This window comes from Emys orbicularis, chromosome 2, assembly GCF_028017835.1.
Source record: "Emys orbicularis isolate rEmyOrb1 chromosome 2, rEmyOrb1.hap1, whole genome shotgun sequence".
In the NCBI taxonomy this organism is placed as follows: domain Eukaryota; kingdom Metazoa; phylum Chordata; order Testudines; family Emydidae; genus Emys; species Emys orbicularis.
Genome location: NC_088684.1, coordinates 33,099,313 through 33,122,721, shown reverse-complemented (window position 1 = coordinate 33,122,721; position 23,409 = coordinate 33,099,313). Strand labels below are relative to the sequence as shown.

At 36.9% G+C, this 23,409-nt stretch overlaps 1 protein-coding gene across 3 annotated transcripts in view; it reads right to left on the bottom strand.

Annotated features, from left to right (window-relative positions):
• Nucleotides 1–23,409, bottom strand: part of EIF3E (eukaryotic translation initiation factor 3 subunit E) — a 61,945-nt gene that overhangs the window by 7,423 nt on the left and 31,113 nt on the right. For 2 of the 3 annotated variants that reach the window (XM_065398229.1, XM_065398231.1), the window contains 3 exons: nt 18,892–19,018; nt 15,994–16,095; nt 13,101–13,210 (listed from right to left, as the gene is read on the bottom strand). In XM_065398229.1, the coding sequence (XP_065254301.1) occupies nt 13,101–13,210; nt 15,994–16,095; nt 18,892–19,018 (339 nt within the window). The remainder of the gene's footprint in view (nt 1–13,100; nt 13,211–15,993; nt 16,096–18,891; nt 19,019–23,409) is intronic. The other variant, XM_065398230.1, reaches the window with a different exon arrangement.

The following is a 23,409-nucleotide window of genomic DNA, read 5'->3' as shown; positions in this document are numbered from 1 at the left end:
AGATTAGGCTCCTAAGTAATCTCACCACAACATAAAATGGCAACTAACACTATAAAGAGACCATCTGAGCTCCTTTTCCTTTTCTTGAAGGCTGGCTGGATTTAAATACAGTTTAGATAATTGGTTCAGGGAAGTGTTTCACATTAACTCAATTAGCAATAAAGCACCACACAGCTGGCAGTTCACTTTGATGTGCTGTGTCATGACACTTGTTCCTGAACTTCAGAGGGTTTCTGATATAGATTTGTGACAATTACATCACCCTGTTGAGGATGATACACTTTATGCCCAGATTTCTTGCAATTTCTCATTCTTCAAGGAAAAACGCAAGTGGGGATGTGTCTCATTTTATTTAATGGAACAGGCGCTGTTTTGACCAGCCATAATTCCTGCAGCTGGTGTTTCCTGTGGCTTTCCAATAAACTCCCTGCATTTCCTGCTGGAGCTTGACTCATTTTCAAGGCTTATAAATCTCATGCTTCTATCAGTTTCCAGACTTGGCTAATGTCTGGTGCTTTTACCTGACGCTTCTGACCTAAAAGCAAATGGTAGCAAAATTATAGAACAGGGCCCCTCCTGGTTGTTTTACCACTTCCTGTTGCAAGCAATTCATCTTTTAATTGCTAAAAGAGTAGTCAGTAACTTTTTATGCAAGACAGTTAATAGAACTCACACTAAACATATTAACTTAAGCACAAAAGAAAAAGACAAACATGATGATGATGGCATTCACTTTTGACATGTAGTGTTTACAAAACTTAAGAGGGTAAAATATGCAGTGTATTAAGTAACTTACTTTGGGCCACAGTAAGATAATTCATTTTTATTTTTAAAAGTTTCTGCTGTGGAACAGATCATCAATTCACACTGACTAGGTATCTGCAATGCAGATTACCAAATATTTCAAGTTAGCAAATAACTTGAATAAAATGTCAAGGATAATGCATCACAAAGAACTTTATTTTTGTAAGTACTTGGATGGATGTACTGTAGCATAGTTTAAAAGTTAGTGACATTTAGCAATAAAACCTCACTATAGCTCATATTCTACAGACTGGAAATAACTATTAAAAATGGCACCACCATTTTCACCACTTTTTAGCAAAGATCTAAAAGCAAACAATTAAAAAGATTGTACTGCATAAGGCCCTGATTCAGGAAAGCACTTAACTTTAAGCATATGCTGAAGTCTTTTCCTGAATCAAGATCTATATGGCAAGCAAACTGTGTGTACTTATTGTAATACAAGTTTCCTTATAAGGTCTCTTCTAGACTTGGAATTACTATTTCTTTTGGAATCTCAGTCACTGTCCTAATAGAGCAAGCAAACAACCACACTTCAGTGAAATCAGGATATTTGTGCATAAAAATAAAAAACAAAAACACACTTCAGACCTTATCTACTACAATTTGACACTGCTCTTTTAACAGACCAGTGCTCTTAACATGTGTGCTAACTATCTTAGATTTTTCTATAGCTCCCATATGCATAGTACTTAAACTATAATTTGCATTTTGCAATTCATACAATAGATGGATTTTGCAAAAATACTGAAACAAAACCCTTTTTAAATTTGTCAATACCCAGCCCTACCCTGCTCTAAGTGCTGGTATCAACAATAGTCAAACGAAGTGGTTTAAGCGGCACATAATATTGTATGTTTTCCAATTTTTAACAGTACATGACAAAGAGTAAAAAAATATTTTAAGACAAGCTCTGAGAGATTTTCCAGTATCTTAAGGACACCTTAATATTTACATTCCTCAGGTAAGGTCCAGGCTTTTCAATGGAGTCTCCTGACTGATACATTCTGTCTGTAGCCGGCTTTACTCAGAGCAGGTGCTGTCTATCTACAGTAGGCCTACCTGCCAAAGGTCCAAAACAAGATTTTTTTTTTTTTTACTTACATGCTCAATGTTGTTCTTGCACTACTTATTTGAGACATTTACAAAATATATCTGATGTTGTCTTTTTGTTGTTGAAATATATTTGAAGGTCACATTTAAAAATTAAAGGTCAAAACGATATGTTCTTTTGAAGCCTGCTGCTAAATGTAAACAAAAATTAAGTTCTCTTTAAAACACTAGCTTCAAAGTGTGCTTTAATGAGGCACATGCAGAAAAAGTTTCATTTCAAAAATGAAATGTATATGATTACAAATCAACATTTATATTTGATTTTCCATTAACTGCGGTATGATAATAGAAAATGCATCTGACTGCAGAATGGCTGCCAAAAACATCTAATTAGTCCAAGTCATTTTTAAGCTTTATATCACATTGCACTTCTAACCTTGTCCAGAGGCATTTTACCTTGAGCATTTTCAAATGTGATGTAAATTTGTAGTTAGTGTTCTAGTTTACAACTTTGCAGGCATCTGGCTCAGCAGCCTCTAAGAGAAAACAATTTGCAAGCTGCTCCTAAATAAACGTCTCAAGAAACCATAGAAAGTTAAATTCAGTGTTCTTAAAACATGAATACAATTCAAGCAAACAAGATTTGCTAACAAAACCATATGTTCAAACTGATTTTTTATTTAATAATTTCTCAAGACAAAAGCACAGAATTCCTGCCCAGTGGGCACACCTCAGCAGCAGTTGCAAATGCTCATTGTAAAAGGAGTGATCATGGTGAAAGACTAAGCATATTTTTAAACGTAAACTTGAAAATTAAGATTAGCAAAAGAGGTCGGTTTTATGGCTTTCCTGAATGCATGGCTAGAGCCAATAATTCTATGGTAACTGCAGAGAATAAAGGTGAAATGAAACTAAACTGACAACAATACACCTTGCTCAATAAAAGTGCCCAGAGATTCAAAGGGGGTATTTTTCTTGATGTGATCAATTGAATTAATTCACAATTATACAGCCATCCCTGCTCTAATAAAGAGCAGAACTGAAACAAAGGTGGGTTCTAGGTTATCGTTTTTAAAAGTGCCCACAGTTGCAAGTGCTAATAAAGTTATTATAGTAAGTAACCTAATACTTAGGAAACGTAAATTTATATTTTCTGTATCTTTTGTATTTCAAACAAAAACTAACTTGTGCATCTCTCTAGCTAAAACAGCTTCAAGATGCAAGCCTTCAGATCATTTTGGCTAATTTAAGCATCTTACAACCTCACCTCCATTTGTTCATTTTACACTGAAGGCTTTCCCTCTATTTAAACAGTTTACAGAATTCCAGATATAGAATGAAGGATTCAAGATATTTAAAATACACAGATCAATTGAAACAGGTTTCTTTTGCAGGAAGTTTATAGTGGGGGGTGGAGGCTGGAGAGAAAATGGGGGACTAAATCACTAGTATTCAGCTCCTCTACTAAATAAAAACATACGTTTTAAACTAACCCACTCACATTCTGAATTAATTTAATCCATTGTTCACCATTAGGCACAATGATTGCAGGATGATTTAGGAAGTAAAATTTAAGATACAACTAACAAAGTAATTGCATCCTTTGGAAATGTCAGCTGCCCAACAGATGTAAATAACAGTTAATTTTTTAAGCAAGGCATCTATTTTGTGTTTAACAGACGGAAAAACAGATTTCCCACTAATTGTTTTCAAATTTGTTCTGTATAATTAAGCAATACTATCAATCAATGTGGTGCGGGTAAGTAGTTCTCAGGTCCAGGAACAGCACTGGGATTCACTTGGAGTCATCATCCTTGGACTATAAAATAAAGTGGTCAGCCTTACAATAAAAAAAACCCTTAGCTGACCAATCCACGGAACTATAGAGTCTGCCATACATGAAACACATATTTCTGTAAGAAGCCCACAACCAGTTTTGTTATGCTGTATGCAGAGATGAGATTTGGGCTTCAAAGTGGGAGTAGGACTAACAAATGATTACCTACCAAACAAAGCAGTGAGGTGTATGAAGAGGTGACTACCTGGGTTAACACGTGACAAGGAAATCCATGTGCAGACTCCAAAATAAAAAACTGAGTAGACCCAATTAGTCCATCTCCCCCAGCCAATAAAGGCTGCCTGGCACCATAACAAAAATGATCCTCTTTAGTTGAATTCTGAAAGTTTCTCACCCTTAAGACAGCAAAATGCTGGTCTTCAAGTATAAAAACATGTATATATATGTATTACAGATATACATCGCAACCAATATAAAAAACTTAAAACTCATCTACCCACATCAAGCAGAGTCAACCATGTGTTTGTTAACTACAAGCTCAGTTTTGGTAGCGTTCTACTCAATATAGGTTTTTATATAATGCTCATCATAGTATTTGAGCAACTTCCAATAGTGCATTAACAATGTGACTACAAGTCACGTTTGTTCTCTCATCCCCTTCTTGAGGGGGAGAAGTATGTGCAGTGGAGCATCATGTTTTGGTAGAGATTTAGGAGATTTGTTTTTAAATACATCTATTGTTGTGTATTTGTTAGAGAAGACATGGTCAAAGAAATGTGTCTTGCACTTGGAGTGGAAAGTGGTGAGGTTTGTGATGGTCCTCCGTTTTCGGGTGAGTTCATTTTACAGTCTCAAAGCAGCCCAAGAAAGCTCTTTCTCCTGCAAAGACGAGCTTTACCCTTCTGGAGCGCTCCATTGTGCTACAGAAACCTTCAACCATGGTTTTCATCCCAGAGTTTATGGCGATCTTTTGGATATCCTGGGCCTTTTGGATATCCTTCAAGTTAAGACCTTGAACTTGATTTGAAAGTCTATGGGAAGCAGGCATAGAGAGGAAAGGACATGTCTGATAAGCTTGCAGTTGCCTGTGTTGCTAAGGGAACAACTGCAGTGTTCTGTACTAACTGGAATTTCCTAAATGCTGAAGACTTTGTGCCCAGGAAATCCAGCCAAGACATGACATAGGCATGAATGATTAAAGACAGGTCTGCCAGGATGGGAAGGAGTCTCTTGGTCAACTGAGGATGATAGAAAGAATTACTCGTGGATGCTGCCATGTAAGAGCTTAGTGTCAGCAAGAAATCCAAGAGTACATCTGAACTACAAACCAAACTGACTAATTGTGTATGTGTACCTTTAACCAAAGGAGACTGCATTGTGGCTGCAAACTCTTCAAATGCTTTCTTCTGCCCACCATAACCTCTGTCTTGCCTGGATTCAGCTTCAACCAGCTGTTCTTCACCAATGAGCTGATCTTGTCCAAGCACTGATCCATCTTGGTAGTAGTGGCATGGTCATATGTAGGCTTGGAAGGATTAGATTTTTATCGATACATGTCAGGAAACTTCAATTTCATTGCCATACACAAACCGATGAAAAAAATATTTCCATCCATAATTGAAATTTAGACAGGGAAAGAAAGAAAAGTGCTGCTTGAGAACTTACTAGTTTGATTTAAGGATGTTTACACTTTGTAGATTTTGATATGTGATGCTGACGATGATAATTGCTTTATTGTTATAAAGCTTTAACTTTTTGAATCTCAATGTCTACAATCATTAAATAATTATGGTCTGATCCCTCCCATAATTTTGTGCAACTGTGAAAATTTGAATCGACAAAAATTGAAAAAATGCTTAAAACAAACCTTGATATTATCCATCTAAATTATAAAAAAATCCAATTCTGCCAAGTCCAGTCGTATGTGGAGAAGGATAGGTAAAGCTGTGTCTCAGCTGTATGTTGTGGCACTTGAGTCTATGTCATTTGCTGAGTTCATCTAGTGGCTACATGTAGATACTGAAAAAGACTGGAGAGAAAATTGACCCTTGAAAGGTCCAGAGGTAGAGGTGCAATTTCCAGTCACTAGCCATTGGGTACGCCTTCCAGCACTTAAAACACTTTAGCACACTTCCCTGGATCCCTGCCACCTCTCAGGTGAGAAAACAATATCTCATGATCAGTGTCAAATGCTGCAGAAGGTCCAGGATGATGAGAACGGATGTTTGCCCTCTATCTGCTGATAAGAGGAGATCATCCATCAGTGCCCTTAAAACAGTTTCAGTTCCATGTCTTGGCCAGAATTCAGATTGTATCAGGTCTAAACTGTTATCTTCAATCAGTTGAGCTTGTAGTTAAGACTGGCTATCTTTTCAATAAGCTTGCTCACGTTTGACACTGGGCGGTAATTGGCTAGAATGAACGTATTCAGAGTGGGTTTCTTCAATGTTGGTTGGACTATTGTGTGTTTGAAGGAGAAAGGGAAGATTCCTTAACCCACTGATGCACTGGGTATTTTGGTCAGGAGTGGCACCAGAGTGGCACTACACTTTACAGAAGACATTTCTTTTGCTTTTCCAAATAAAAAAGTGGCATATGAAGAATGAACACTTTAAAATGTGAATATATAAGAGAACATAAATGCTAGATTAAATATGACCAGCATATATCATAAAACATAAGAACATAGCCTAAGAATGGCCATACTGGGTCAGACCAAAAGTCCATCCAGCTCAGTATCCTGTCTACCGACAGTGGCTAATGTTCATTCCCTCTGGGGCACCTGGCATAACAGGATCTCTCCCCTGCCATCCATCTCCACCCTCTGACAGACAGAGACTAGGGACACCTTTCCTTACCAGTCCTGGCTAATAGCCATTAATGGACTTAACCTCCATGAATTTATCCAGTTCTCTTTTAAACCCTGTTATAGTCCTAGCCTTCACAACCTCCTCAGGAAAGGAGTTCCACATGTTGACTGTGCGCTGTGTGAAGAAGAACTTCCTTGTATTTGTTTTAAACCGGCTGCCCATTAGTTCCATTTGGTGGCCCCTCGTTCTTATATTATGGGAACAAGTAAATAACTCTTCCTTATTCACTTTCTCCACACCACTCATGATTTTATATACCTCTATCATATCCCCCCTTAGTCTCCTCTTTTCCAAGCTGAAAAGTCCTGGCCTCTTTAATCTCTCCTCATATGGGACCTGTTCCAAACCCCTAATCATTTTAGTTGCCCTTCTCTGAACCTTTTCTAATGCCAGTATATCTTTTTTGAGATGAGACCACATCTGTACGCAGTATTCAAAATGTGGGTGTACCATGGATTTATATAAGGGCAATAAGATATTCTCCGTCTTATTCTCTATCCCTTTTTTAATTATTCCTAACATCCTGTTTGCTTTTTTGACTGCCGCTGCACACGGCGTAGACATCTTCAGAGAACTACCCACGATGACTCCAAGATCTCTTTCCTGATTAGTTGAAGCTAAATTAGCCCCCATCATACTGTATGTATAGTTGGGGTTATTTTTTCCAATGTGCATTATTTTACATTTATCCACATTAAATTTCATTTGCCATTTTGTTGCCCAATCACTTAGTTTTATGAGATCTTTTTGAAGTTCTTCACCGTCTGCTTTGGTCTTAACTATCTTGAACAGTTTAGTATCATCTGCAAAGTTTGCCACGTCACTGTTTACCCCTTTCTCCAGATCATTTATAAATAAGCTGAATAGGATTGGTGCTAGGACTGACCCTTGGGGAACACCACTAGTTACCCCTCTCCATTCTGAGAATTTACCATTTATTCCACCCTTTGTTCCCTGTCTTTTAACCAGTCCTCAATCCATGAAAGGAACTTCCCTCTTATCCCATGACAACTTAATTTACATAAGAGCCTTTGGTGAGGGACCTTGTCAAAGGCTTTCTGGAAATTTAAGTATACTATGTCCACTGGATCCCCCTTGTCCACATGTTTGCTGACCCCTTCAAAGAATTCTAATAGATTAGTAAGACATGATTTCCCTTTACAGAAACCATGTTGACTTTTGCCCAACAATTTATGTTCTTCTATGTGTCTGACAATTTTATTCTTTACTATTGTTTCAACTAATTTGCCCGATACTGACGTTAGACTTACCGGTCTGTAATTGCCAGGATCACCTCTAGAGCCCTTTTTAAATATTGGCATTACATTAGCTATCTTCCAGTCACTGGGTACAGAAGCTGATTTAAAGGACAAGTTACAAATCAAAGTTAATAGTTCCGCAATTTCACATTTGAGTTCTTTCAGAACTCTGAGTGAATGCCATCTGGTCCCAGTGACTTGTTACTGTTAAGTTTATCAATTCATTCCAAAACTTCCTCTAGTGACATTTCAATCTGTGACAATTCCTCAGATTTGTCACCTACAAAGGACAGCTCAGGTTTGGGAATCTCCCTAACATCCTCAGCCATGAAGACTGAAGCAAAGAATTAATTTAGTTTATTCACAATGACTTTATCGTCTTTAAGTGTTCCTTTTGTATCTCGATCGTCCAGGGGCCCCACTGGTTGTTTAGGAGGCTTCCTGCTTCTGATGTACTTAAACATTTTGTTGTTATATTTTGAGTTTTTGGCTAGCTATTCTTCAAACTCCTTTTTGGCTTTTCTTACTACATTTTTACACTTAATTTGGCAGTGTTTATGCTTCTTTCTATTTACCTCACTAGGATATGATTTCCACTTTTTAAAAGATGCTTTTTTATCTCTCACTGCTTCTTTTACATGGTTGTTAAGCCACCGTGGCTCTTTTTTAGTTATTTTACTGTGTTTTTTAATTTGGGGTATACATTTAAGTTGGGCCTCTATTATGGTGTCTTTGAAAAGTGTCCTTGCAGCTTGCAAGGATTTCACTCTAGTCATTGTACCTTTTAATTTGTTTAACTAACGTCCTCATTTTTGCATAGTTCCCCTTTCTGAAATTAAATGCCACAGTGTTGGGCTGTTGAGGTGTTCTTCCCACCGCAGGAATGTTAAATGTTATTATATTATGGTCACTATTTCCAAGCGGTCCTGTTACAGTTACCTCTTGGACCAGATCCTGCGCTCCACTCAGGACTAAATCGAGAATTGCCTCTCTCCTTGTGGGTTCCTGTACCAGCTGCTCCAAGAAGCAGTCATTTAAAGTATCGAGAAATTTTGTCTCTGCATTTCGTCCTGAGGTGACATGTACCCAGTCAATATGGGGATAATTGAAATCCCCCACTAATACTGAGTTCTTTATTTTGATAGCCTCTCTAATCTCCCGTAGCATTTCATTGTCACTATCACTATCCTGGTCAGGTGGTTGATAATAGATCCCTACTGTTATATTCTTCTTAGAGCATGGAATTACAATCCACAGAGATTCTATGGAACATGTGGATTCATTTAAGATTTTTACTTCATTTGATTCTATATTTTCTTTCACATATAGTGCCACTCCCTCCTCTCACTCCTCCCCGCACACGACCTGTTCTGTCCTTCCGATATATTTTGTACCCCAGAATGATTGTGTCCCATTGATTGTCCTCACTCCACCAGGTTTCTGTGATGCCTATTATATCAATATCCTCCTTTAACACGAGGCACTCTAATTCACCCATCTTATTATTTAAACTTCTAGCATTTGTGTACAAGCACTTTAAAAACTTGTCACTGTTTATTTGTCTGCCCTTTTCTGATGTGTCAGATTCTTTTTTATGTGAATGTTTCTCGTCTGATCTGGCCCATCCTTTATCCTCTTCCATCCTCTCCTCCTGACTAAAACCTAGAGAATCTCTATCAATAGACTCTCCTCTAAGAGAAGTCTCTGTCCGATCCACGTGCTCCTCTGCAGCAATTGGCTTTCCCCCCCATCTCATAGTTTAAAAACTGCTCTGCAACCTTTTTAAGTGTCAGCAGTCTGCATCCACTTTGGTTTAGGTGGAGCCCACCCTTCCTGTATAGGCTCCCCCTATCCCTAAAGTTTCCCCAGTTCCTAATAAATCTAAACCCCTCCTCTCTACACCATCGTCTCATCCACGCATTGAGACGCTGAAGCTCTGCCTGCCTACCTGGCCCTGCACGTGGAACTGGAAGCATTTCTGAGAATGTCACCATAGAGGTCCTGGATTTCAGTCTCTTTCCTAGCAGCCTAAATTTGGCCTCCAGGAAGTCTCTCCTACCCTTCCCTATGTCATTGGTACCTACATGTACCACGACCACCGGCTCCTCCCCAGCACTACACATTAGTCTATCTAGATGCATCGAGAGATCTGCAACCTTCGCACCAGGCAGGAAAGTCACCATACGGTTCTCCCGGTCATCACAAACCCAGCTATCTATGTTTCTAATGATCGAATCTCCTGCCTAACACCTGCCTTTTCCTAATGACTGGAGTTCCCTCCCCCAGAGAGGTAACCTCAGTGCGAGAGGATACGCCATCATCTGGAAGGAGGGTCCCAACTATGGGAAGGTTTTCCTCTGCTCCCATTGACTGCTCTCCTTCCCTGAGCCTTTGATCCTCCTTAACAGCGCAGGGGCTGTCTGACCAGAGGTGGGACAAATCTACAGTGTCCCAGAAAGCCTCATCAACATACCTCTTTGCCTCCCTTACCTCCTCCAGTTCTGCCACCCTGGCCTCCAAAGCCCATATGCGGTCTCTGAGGGCCAGGAGCTCCTTGCACTGAATGCACACATACGCCACCCGCCCACAGGGCAGGTAATCATACACTGAGCGCAATAAACAGGATAGCCCCCACTCTGTTGCTGGGCTTCTGCCTGCATTTTCTCCTACATCTCACCGATTCATCAAGTGACACCTTCAGGTTCTTTAGTGCATGATTGACCAATAGTTAAATCCTTTTTATAAATGTAAATATTAAAATTATTTGAAGTATGCTAAATAAAATGTCCTTCAGAGTATCTCTAATAAGAAGAGACTCTTTACTTAGTCCTTGAACTTTGAGCTAACTTGATCCTACTAATAATCATTAATATTTAGATATAACTAGCCTCTCTAAAGTCATCAAGAGAGCTCAACTGACACCAACATTCCGGAATAGGATTTTAAGAAATACAAAGCTAAGATCTGTCAAATGTACAACTTTTACACTATTGAAAATTTGCAGGCACTAGCAGAGCCCAATAAATTATCCTATATTTACCAGGAGTTAATCCTTAAGAGTGTAGTACTTTACAACAAGCTATTTTATTTATTTTTTCGTAAGGGAATTTTGAGCACTCATTAAAAACTTTTATACTCCTACATCAGCCATAACTGATGTAAAAATACTGAAACAAGCAAAATAAAAATCCCAACTTGATACATGCATCTAGTGCAGTTTAACAGCATTAGAACTTTGCAATTAATATGCAACATTAAGTAGGGCTGATTAAAATTCTTATGCCTAATTTATAGACAAATGAAAATAATAGCATCCCCACTAATCTTCTCATTCTTCATTTTAAACTTTCATCACTATCTGTTAAAGACTTTAGTCAATCTGACTAATAAGGAATCCATATGAAATAAATATTAAAGGCAGCAATTATCTGGTAAATATGAATTCCAGACATTTAAAAACACTTTCAAAATCAGTTCATGAAGACAAATTATGCTGAATAATGAAAAATAGGTAATGAAAAGCATTTAGGCAGAGATTGCTGGAATAAAAGTTACTTTTTGTCCAGGTATCTACTATAACTACAAGAACAGGAAAATGAACTTTTTGCTGACTTCATAACATACTAAAAGAGTCTTTTGCCAATTCCATCTCTGTTGAAGTTAAACATCTTAATTGTTTCTTTAACAAAGTGACACAAAGAGATGCAGAAGCATATTTTCAGATAAGTGCTTAAATACCACTTCCATATTCTGTCTTTATCTACAGTTGAGAATTCTTCCAAGTTTCATTTTAGAGCTGCTTTTACACATTTCAGAAACACATGATATATCTCAAAGTAGTCAGCTTCACTAGCATTGTATCACTACATTAATAGTTTCTGGCAAACATTTCTCTAACAATAAACTGATTTTTAATTTATCCTGAAAATATGCTACATAAAAAATACTTGCTAGAATATATTTTGATGAAAATCTGAATATCTTATCTAAACTCCATGAGTCTATGGATGGGAACCACATGATATTCAAAGATCGAGATTACTGGTAACATCAAACAGGACTCAACATTTATTTCTCTTTTAAATCCCCTCCACCTCCTCTCCCCCCCCAAAAAAACCTCCACAACTGTTCAAAAGCCTTAGACTACAGAGGATTTTAAAATGGTTATGGGGTACATGGTTAAGTTCCAACTACACAACAACTTGACCATACTGGCCATGACCTGGTTACAACTATGTCTAAACGCAGCCTTCTACCTCAACAGTTGTTGGAGAGTAAACCAGGGCCTAAGATTAGACTCAAACCAGGAAGTGTGTGCTAGAGATACTGGTATCACTTGAGACCCTCAAGGGAAGTTATACAATTGATATATGTAATGCTGCTGATGGTGGCAAGAGGATTTAGTGATTGTATTCATAATAAACTCCAGCAGCTCAGTGCTACAATCTACTTGGCAATATACTACATAACAGTTAATCATCTCAAAACAGAACTGTGCTGGAATAAACAGATCTGTTTTGCTGTAAAAGAAGTTATCTTGGTTATAACAGAGTATGGGAAATATAGTTCTGAGGTATTACTACCTCCAAAAGCCGAAAACAAAGATTCCATTAGATGAACTAATAAAAAGCTAGGCACAGTGTGTATGTAGATAGGGAAGTGAAGACAGTCAGCAGCAGGCCAGATAGTGTATGTATTTCTCCAAGACTTCTATGGTGATGCTAAGAAGCACAGCTTCATTAGGATCTGCCAAATCAGAAGATGCCTACTGGGCATGCTCAGTAGTCCCCCCCCCCCCCCCATCAACCCTTGCCCCTCCCAGAACCGAACAAAAAGGCTACTCCACATGTAGCTAGACCTCTAAGTTTTAAAAACTTTATCTTAAAAATAAAAAAAAAATACAAAGAATGCATAGCTTTCATACAGTGACTTTCATATCAAATTTGTTCCAGTAACGAGTAAAAGTTGGTTCCAGCTGCCAGCCCTACCAATTCAACATGGGCTCTGAAAGCTTCAATACTGCCAAAAAAAATTATTTACCTTTAGGCAGAGACCAGCTTTATAGGAGAGTTTTTCAAAAAAAAGATAAATGCATGTAAAAACAGGGAATTATAAATATTTAAATATAAATGCAAAACCTATTACAAACTACAAGTGAATCTTTCCATTTGTATTTATTTTAGATAATGCTTTTCCTTTTCTCTGACAATGGTGTATTCTTATTGGAGCACAAACAGACCTCAATTCCCTAAAACATAAATTAAAGGGTTACATTTTAAAAAAGTTCATTATTGCATGTGTTTATGGTTTTCTTACCTAATGCTGATACATTGATGAATACGACAGAAAGTCTCAAATATAAAAAGACGAGCATTCTCAATGAAGTCTTCAAGACACGCCACCAAGAAAAAGTCATTCACAAGCACCTGTAAAAACAGGGGAAAAGAGAATAATGATAGAAACAATATCTAAAGTAAACGTACTCATGCAGATAGCCTCAGTAACGAAAACCAGTGATTAGTGTTTTCTGAAGTAGTTTCTGGAATATTTTAAAACATACCCAGAGCTTTACAAATTAACACACAAATTTTCAGAACATAATCTGCTAAAAACCCAATTAACCTGTCCGTTGTATACGTGCGATTTTTATCCAAGTCTTCATCCAGTGAGGGGATGATTAGTCCTCCAATTCTCAAGATTTTATTAAAAGCTCTCTACAACAGTAAAAACAATATATTTATTTTCTCTTCCTCACTGCAAAGTTTCCACTTTTGCAATTCTGGGAAAATATTAAGTGGACAGGACCTCAACAATTCTGCTAATGTGCATGCCAAAACAGACTCTAGCTCATTCTCCCACAGCTATATTGACTCTAGTGCCATCAAGAGGAAGTTCACAATTGCATGAATACAATATTCCCTTCTCCACTAACCCACAACCCCAGTAATTACACAAGCCTTAGATTTTCCATCAGATAATTATGGTAATGGGTTAAATTTGTAACTATAGGAATTTTCATCCCATCCATGTAGCAACACTGAAATTTAAGTACATTGTTTCAGGAGTTATAACCTCTACTCACAAAGCAGATTACTCTGTAGAGCAAATGAAGTTATTTTGTAGCTAAATATTAAAATTACTAATACCAAGTTTGGAGGAAACAAGGTAAAATAAGAACATACTGTTACAGAATCTGTACCCATTTCTCTTAACTTAAAATATTTAGAACTATGCTATTCTACAGCAGCCAAAGTTTCAGAACTGTGGACTCAATCACAGATGATTCATTACAATATCTCTGATCTATGAATAATCTGCTTCAATTATTTCTACACACAATATAAAATTTACTTTTTTGCAATAACCTTAGCAGATACATATGTGTAAATATGCCACACACTATGTAGCACAAAAATTACACAAACATAACATGTGCTAAATACTAATACCTACACATTAAACAGGTGGAAAAGCAAATCAAGTCACCTATCAATAGTGAAGATCTATTTCACAGTTCAATTTTAGCAACTAGCTACAAATCCCAAAAGAATACAAAATTTAATTACCGTGTGTGACAGGGTGCTGAGCAGCAAGACTGCAGAATCATCCCCCTGCCACACCAGCCCCATTTAGGCGAATAAAGTACAGCTAGCTGGAAAGAACCTGCCCTAATTGGGGAATGAGAGCCAGTTGCCAGCCCAAATAGCCCAGATCTATATAAGAGGCTAGGAACAAGGAAGCCAGGGTGGTGGGATGGAGGAGAGCGAGGGAGCGCAGGCAGGGAGAAAGCCCTTCCCTCCTGGGTTCAGACACAAGGAACCCAGAGCTGTCCATGCTGTTTGGTGAGGTGGTGGTGGGAGCACAAACGTGTAAATAAAAACACCAGTGGTTTCAGAACCCAAGGTGACTTTATCTGAGCCTAGCAGATGCAGGAGCCAGGAGGGCCAGCTATGCTCTGTTACATCCTGGTATACTTGAGTCATGTGACTCAGAGCTTTTCAGCATGGAAATTGCAAACTTATAAACTTTTGCTTATCCTTTTGGTAAAAATGACAGTCTTTACAGGTGAAAAGCCCACAGCCAATCTCCTCTCTCTGCAGTCACCACAGATTTCTGATCATGCTCAGTAGTACACTTCTTCCTGAAAAGCCCACCTGACAATGCATCACTTGTGTGGTTGATATCATCTAAGCCCCTTCTCCTATCAGAGAGGCTGTTTATAAACTGGAAAATGCACTGGGCTAGAAAATGTATTATAAATATTTTAACTAGCATTAAACATGAGTCTTCTTTTATTGTTTGCAAGGGCAGTTGTGTTTAAAAATGTTAGCTAGCTGTAGTTAACTCTACACAATTATCTATGCCCAAACTCAAGGCAAAAAATCATATTTTCTAATACAAAGCATGTTCCATATATAGACAAGGCTTGAGTGGAATCTTTGTTCTATTCATATGTTCTCTTCCCTCCACATGTTAAGCTCAGTACTGTTTTGCTCCATCAACTGCTCTCAGCCTCCTCTGATGTCCGTGTTTGGTGGTCAGGAAATTTGTCAATAACTCGATCAGATTGTACTTCATGTTCTTAGCAAAAGGATTTTTTCCCAGCCTGACTAATTTGGCTGCCAAACTTACTACCTTTCAGTATTTTCTTCTTTCCTATTAATTTTGGAAGGTTTTATATGATCTACAGAGAGTGAGAAGCTAAGACAGACATCTTTGCTGCTGATAACCAGCTTGAAGACACCTGAGTAGTGCAAAAAACAAAAGCAGAGACATTGTTGTTGAAGTATATATTTTGCATTATTTAAATATTTTAAATATTTCTGAAAGAAAATCATTCCGCAATTATGGAAAGCAGACGTTCATACCACAGTGCCAAAAACTGCATGTGGTAGTGGCCCTACAGGGAGGGGGGCGGGGCTAGCTTCTCTCAAAGTGGCAAGCCCATGTTTCTCTCAACCTGTACTATCTAGCAGACCTGGATGGCCTTTCACCGCATGACAAAATAGCTGTATCTGTGATAGCTGCTTCAAAAAGTGTCAAAAAATGGGTCCAAATCAGTCACAGGACTTTTCATTTAAGAAAGGTGAAAGATTATTTAGCTCCAGATTCACTGAAATAATTTTTATAAGACCATGTTTAGTATATTTATATTGCCAACATCTGAAACTTACAAAACTGTTAAGTTTACACAAGCTAAAAGTCTTACCGCTTCACACTCTCTCAGTTTTTTCTGGGCACCATCGAAGTCAAAATTAACATACAAACATTCTACAAATTCTGTAATGGGGTCCTTGTATGTGTAGGATTCCTGTCAAAGTCATTCAAGAATATTAGATATTTCAAGATTTTTTAAGAAATAACACTTCATAATATTCACAAAATCAATTAAGAGTATATTTTACATTTCTTAAATGAACCAGCACTGACAATTTCCAATTTATTTCCAATTAAGATAAATATTTAAATATCTTATTTAAAAGAATACTTGTCAATTTAAAGTCATTAAACAATTTTATTTAACTTAGTAACTAATTCCACCTAAGATTATTAGAAATGGAAGAACTCTTACTATTGATGCTTTGTTTATTTTTTTGCAACTGTCACACCTTGGACAATGAAAATTAATCAATTTATTAACAGTGCTGCAATATTTGGGCTGGTAATACTTCAGCTGAAATGTTCATTAAAAACACATTGTATTTTATTTCATTTCAAAATACCTTGTTTCTTCAAAATCTAAGTTTGGGGACAAATCTGAATTTGCTATATTTTCATTTCATACCATAGTTCGATACAGGCTATTTGATTAGGAATGATCTCCCATTTTACAAATGAGATGCCGTGTGTAAATGTCAATCAACACCATTTTGTATTTTTAATAAACTAAATATTTTGAATTACTTTTCATATTGAAACATTACAAAAATAATTTCCCTAATTACAAGGAAATAACCTGATGACACTAGACCTGAAATTAAATCCATTACATTCATAATTCAATTATGAAACACTTTCAAATCCTTCTAAAAAAAAAGTTTAACTTTTAACATAGAAAGGCACCATGCAACTTGTTTACTTGTAACCAAGATGTACAACTTGTAATACTACATAAATAAATGTTTTCCTTCTTTGAAAGGAAGCTACTTAAATTCTCAATACTGGATGTAACAAATTATAAATCTGCTCATTTATAATCCAGTTTTGCAACTATTAAATTTTGTGAAGTACTACATTTGTTAATCAATTTATTGATGCCCATCACGTAATTAGAAAAGCCTAGAGTCCTGTGGTATTGCAATCTAAGGAAGTAGAAACTGATATATTGCCCTCCAACTGTTATGATACACCTCTACCCCGATATAACGCTGTCCTTGGGAGCCCCCCCCCCAAAAAATCTTACTGCGTTATAGGTGAAACCGCGTTATATCTAACTTGCTTTGATCCGCCGGAGTGCGCAGCTCCCCCCCCCCCCCGGAGAACTGCTTTACTGCGTTATATCTGAATTCATGTTATATTGGGCCGCGTTATATCGGGGTAGAGGTGTAATTCTATAACCTTCAAGTGTAGTCCACCTGTTAGAGTTCTTCCCCATCTGCCAAAACAGGATAACTGCTTTGAAATCTACATATGAAAAGTATTACTTCAGAGCTAATATTATAAATACAGAAGTGACTTAACAGCATAAAAAGAGTGTTGGAAGATTTATTCCCTGAATGGGTATTGAGAGGTTTCATTATGTATCATACATGTTTTGGTTTGGTAACATCAAAATATGTTCTACTAATGTATTTTGCTTCAACCAATCTTTATTTGGTTTGAATAAGAAATATGGATACAAAATTTCTATGCATAACAAATTGTTTCAAACAATGTCAGAATTCTTAACGTTTTTAAAATTCAATGCTGATCCTATTGCTTCATTTCTTTAGTTGCCTTACATTACTGCATCAAGATTTCAAATGTACTGGAACCCAAGGTTGAAGTTGGTTCTTAATTTCTATCAATTTGAAATGTTAACACTCTACATTAAGTTCAGTACGCACTAATATCAAATGTTTTGAAAACCTGTAATATTTAAATTTTTACATTTTGTTTTGCGTAGTTAACTAAGCTTGTTTTAGGTTTAGAAAAATCCGTTATATGCCTCTATTGATTTCATTAGCATGTGTAGCACAACTATCAGACATATTAACATTATTTTCAAATGTGTCTAAAAGACAAAGATTTGTTTAACAATCAGTCATGTGGATTTGAGGTGGCATCTTTCCTATGAAAGACACAAAGGACTCCAACAATGGATCAAAACATTCCTTCAATAAGCATCTTGATTCTTTCATTAGAAACATGGACTAAAAATATTTTGAAATGGCCACTCTGGTGCAAGCGTTGTTAGGGAAGAAGCTTGATATAAGGGATATAATGCTTTTTAGGTCAGTGTATATTGGCTCAGGGCTTGTCTACTCTTGAAAAGCTATAGCTGTACTGCTTTAGTGTAGATACTTCTTAAGCCAAGAGGAGAGGTTCGCCCATCGGCATAGGTAATTCACCTCCCTGAGAGGCGGTGGCTAGGTTGACGGAAGAATATGTCTAACACCAGAGATTAAGTTAGTTTAACCACACTGGTTATGGGTGAGGGTTTTTTTTACACCCCTAACTGACATAGCTGGGTTGATCTAACTTTTTAGTGTAGACCAGGCCTCAATGGTTTACAAATTCCCTAAACCTTGTTGGGCAAGCAAAGTTTCCTGTTCACTTTAACCGGAGTTGTAGTACAGGACATGTGAGAGGGAGCAACGGAGTTGGGTCCAAAATGTTTTCATGTTTATTTTTTGTCCCCTAATCTCTCAGTAAAGCTTTTCATCTTTATTTGGGAAATGAGGGAATGAGAGAAAATATAATTATTCTTTCTTCTTACAAGTCATCCCATTTGATTTTTAAAGAGAAAATAAAACCCAAAAAGAGAAGAGTTGCACTGGAAGCAGCAAAAAGTAAAAGCACAGGATTCAAGTTTATTTTCAGAAAAATTTACACACCACGAAAAACTTGAAAAGGAAAAATATTTTCTAATAAGATCAAATATATAAAAAGGTGTTTTATTTCTTACCTGCTGGATAACCTTGACTAAATCTTTCAGCACTTGCCTACGTTTTCGAACATCCTTGTTTGTTATGACTGCTGTAGTCAGATATCGAAGGATATGGGGGCACATAGTCTGTATTGCGTTAAGATACCTGAAGAAAATATTCCACTTGTAATTTTTATATATTTAATAATTAACTTTAATGGTGCAGTTTTGCATCTAAGTGACATCAGAAGATAAAAACAGTTGACAAATTTATATAATGCTGTACTATTTTCCATGTGTGTATAAATATACCAGTAAAGTAGACATTTCTTTTTATTATTTAGGTTAACCGAAGTTGTCAGTTATAAAATGTTTTCAGAGAATTATGCTAAATTGAACTTCATTTCACATTATGATCATAGAAGGTTGCAATTTTTCTCGATCCAAACACCCAGTGAATAAACCCATAGACGGGATTTATAAAATGGAAAGCATCCAACATACCATGTGATAGTCTTACAAAGTTAATTTATTCCAAAAACAAGTGTAAGTTTAAAAAAAAAAAAAAAAAGACAAAAGAAGTCCCAGTCTACTAATCAGTTAAGCCTACTGCTCAGCTACCCTTTCACACCGATAAACCTTTACCGGTTTGTTTTTTCTGAACCTTATTATGAAGTTTTGGCCAAGCCAATCTTAATAAACCCAAAACATGCTCTGTTGATACTGAACGGGATGGATTAACAGGTGTTAATCCAAAAATCCAATCACTGTATTCTGATTCTTCCTCTATTTTTCACCATTGTGATGCATCAAACTGACACAACCTCCTTCACATATAGGTTTGCACTTGAAATGCGCCTCTTCAATTTTAAATGACAGGAAAGAGTAAAGAACCTAACTTTATGATCCATCAGGCATTTTCCAGCCTCATATTCCTCTTCTAGGCTCAACCTATTATGTTAGATAATTGATATCACTCATGTGGGCCAGTGTCTGAAAACATCCATAGCTTCTTGATTTTCAACCTTCTTGTGTAGTTCCAGTTTTGTTATATCAGATCAAGCTAGAACTCCAATAAGACAAGAGTAGCATCACCACACCTCTAATCTGTAGCTCCTCCAAAGCTTCCTTTATATTATTTTGGTAAATTTAGAGCCCATCTGTGGAGTTCCTTGTACAAACAGCACACTATTTTTTCATCAAAAGTACTCCTTGTGTTTAGTGCAAACTTCAACATACTGCTGGTAGTTGCATGTAAATGTAGAGAATATCTTCCTCTCAGTGCTACTGAGTCTTCAGGAAGCTGGAACATCAATCCTTTTTCAAAGGAGGAACACTTAAGGATGATTGCAAATGTCGGAGGGTTTTTTTTGGTTTTTTAAACTTCACAGTGTATTTTAGGGCTGCTAGTGTTTACTACTACTTCAAAAAGCTTCAAAAAGCTTTAGCATGCTGAAAACCTATAAAACAGAAATTTAGGGGGACTGCACCTAGCAGCATTTTCATTTTATGTTGGTTGTCTGATCAAATAGCAAAGATGATCAAATTCCATAGGAATGGGCATGATATACAAAAACCTAAAAGGAATACTTTCTCTGAACTCTTGGAATGCACCTTCAGCAACCTGGACACAATATTCTGAAATCTTCTTTTCAGATTTAAAACGGAAGGCACTAAATTAAGACCACACTTTTCCCTGCATAAATGTTTGCAGCCATTATTGGGTCATTTTGCATCACTGTTAACAGTGACTTTTAGTTCCTCCTTTAACGTTTCCTGTATTTCTTTATTTGCAGTACCTAGAAGTAGAGCTTAAATCTTTCAGGACAAATACATCCAGGGCAAAGTACTTCTGCAATTTCTTTAAATTGCTTATTTTGTGCTACAATGAAGGCAATGATGTAAACAAAGTTGAATGCTGATCAATTTCAAGCCTGTGCTGTTTAGTTTTTACAATACCATTACCAGTTATCTGATTCTTTGGGGTTGACAAATGCAGACTTGAATCAAGTGACTGTTAAGAGCTGAACGAGACCTGGAATAGCAAATCATTATCATGGCTACACTTTCTTTTACAAATGTAATGGAAACGTCTCACTTACAGGATTAATCCCGATGCTCTGCTCTTCCATTTCAATAGAGTTTCATTCAATGGTACATTTGATTTTGAAGCTGAACAAGCTTTCAGCACTTTTAGAGATGGGCATGTATCTGTGCTACCTTGCTATTTTTCACCTCTTGACAACATTATAAACAATTCTGAAGTGCGTAAATGTCAGTCCATTCAACTGCTGGTTTCCTACCACTTTCTTCAATTTTAGGTATGCTAAGAAAGACAGATGCTCACCAAACATCAGCATATGAATTTAACACCCATTCATCAGTAGCTTTCACATTTACAACAGTCAGAATAAGGGCCTGTCTACACTTGAAATGCTACAGTGGCGCAGCTGTAGCACTTCAGGGTAGATATTACCTATACCGACAAGAGGAATTCTCCCGTCGACATAACTAACTCAGCACCCCAAGAAGTGGTAGCTGTGTTGATGGCAGGATTCTTCTGTCAACCTAGCACTGTCTTCACAGGGACTTAGGTTGGCTTAACTATGCAGCTCGGGGCCCTGAGCAACGTAGTTATACTGAACTAATTTTCTAGTGCAGACGAGGCCTAAGAAACTACCTGAAGAAAATTCAGCCCTTAGAAGAATGAAATATAGGGTGAGAATCATAGAATATCAGGGTTGGAAGGGACCTCAGGAGGTCATCTAGTCCAACCCCCTGCTCAAAGCAGGACCAATTCCCAACTAAATCATCCCAGCCAGGGCTTTGTCAAGCCGGGCCTTAAAAACCTCCAAGGAAGGAGACTCCACCACCTCCCTAGGTAACGCATTCCAGTGCTTCACCACCCTCCTAGTGAAATAGTGTTTCCTAATATCCAACCTAGACCTCCCCCACTGCAACTTGAGACCATTGCTCCTTGTTCTGTCATCTGCCACCATTGAGAACTATATAGAATATGAGAATTATATAGCTTTACACAGAACCACTTTATTAAATGATCTCCATGCCTTCCAGAAGTTTCTAAAATTCAGCAAACCAAGACCCCTGAATAGTTCACAACTCTTCCAATTTTCCTTCAATTTCAGGGTTCAAGACTGTTCTATAACTTTTGTTTCCTAATAGGAATAACAGGAGCTCTGATACTTTCGTTTACCTTATAAGTTTTAAGAATAGGTAATGTTTTTCTTTCAGACTAATTTTTTTAGCCTCAAAAAGCCTTCCAAATATAGTTTAATATTTATATTTCAGTTACAAGCTCAAAATATGTAAATCCACTCAGTTTTCTCTCCAAAAAACTGTTTCCCCCCACAACCCTCACATATTAACTAGTTCTGCCAGGAAGATGTACTCGTGTATGCAGTCCAGAAGTACATTCATTGCTGGAAATCAAACAAGTAAAACTTCTCTGTAACTAAATCCAAAACACATAATGCAATTTAAAACAATCTAGTCAGAAATGAACATCCAGGGAAAACCATGAAAGTGATTATGCTCAAAGCTCTACCAAATAAAATAAAATTGAAAAAAATAATAAATTTCTCTAGTTTTTCAGTTATAGTAATCTTAGATGTTACCTGTAATAACAGAGCAAATGAGTTTTTAAGAAAGCTCTGTAAACTGAGGCTGGTGTGCTGATGAATGCATCATATCAAACAGGGAGGCTGGCCGGCCAACCAAAACATTTAAGGCTGTGACTAGATTCCCCAAAATAGAAGTTTTTAAATGATATTCTGGAATGCCCAGTTTAATTTTGCTATTAGAGAAAATGAGTAAACATTAGCAAAGACATAGTAATTTCTTGTTTTAACTTTTTCAGGTCACCTATGTATCAATAAAATTAGATAAATAAGATCAAAACTCCTCTAAATATTTAAAGCTTTGAAAATGACACCATTCTCATCAACCACTGATGTGTAAGACACCCACCCAAAGTCAGGAGAATTAACATAATGTGTTTAATGTTTTCAGTGTGAGAATTTGAGAGTGTCTTGTTATTTTTTGTTTGAGATGAAAATGTGGCTTGCAAACAGATGTTCAGAAACTGGAGGCTCCACGACAGAAACTACTTCTTATAAAAAAAAAAAGCTTTTGATGTGCAGCTGTCATTTCTAAGCAGCATTTTAATTATACTTTATTAGTCCTTGATCAGGTAGAAGAAAATTAAAGATTTAAAACATTAATTAATTCAAGACTACCTTCTTTTACTATTTAACAAACTGAAAAGCTTTAAATTCTCCTGTAACCCAAAGAACTTCATATGAAAAGAGTTAATGCAAAACTTTCTAGAAAACTAAGTCCATTTCTTATAATGCTGTTACAAGGAAAAAGGATTAAAAATCCAATTGCTAAATAAAAAAATGTGATTGCATTGCTATGACTCAGAAAAGTAATATACGAAGAATTATGTTACAAATGCATTCTTTCAATAGCACCTGTATCTTAAGTCACTGAGACAAAGTTTCATCTCTAATTGCATCTGTTTACTTGATATCCTAC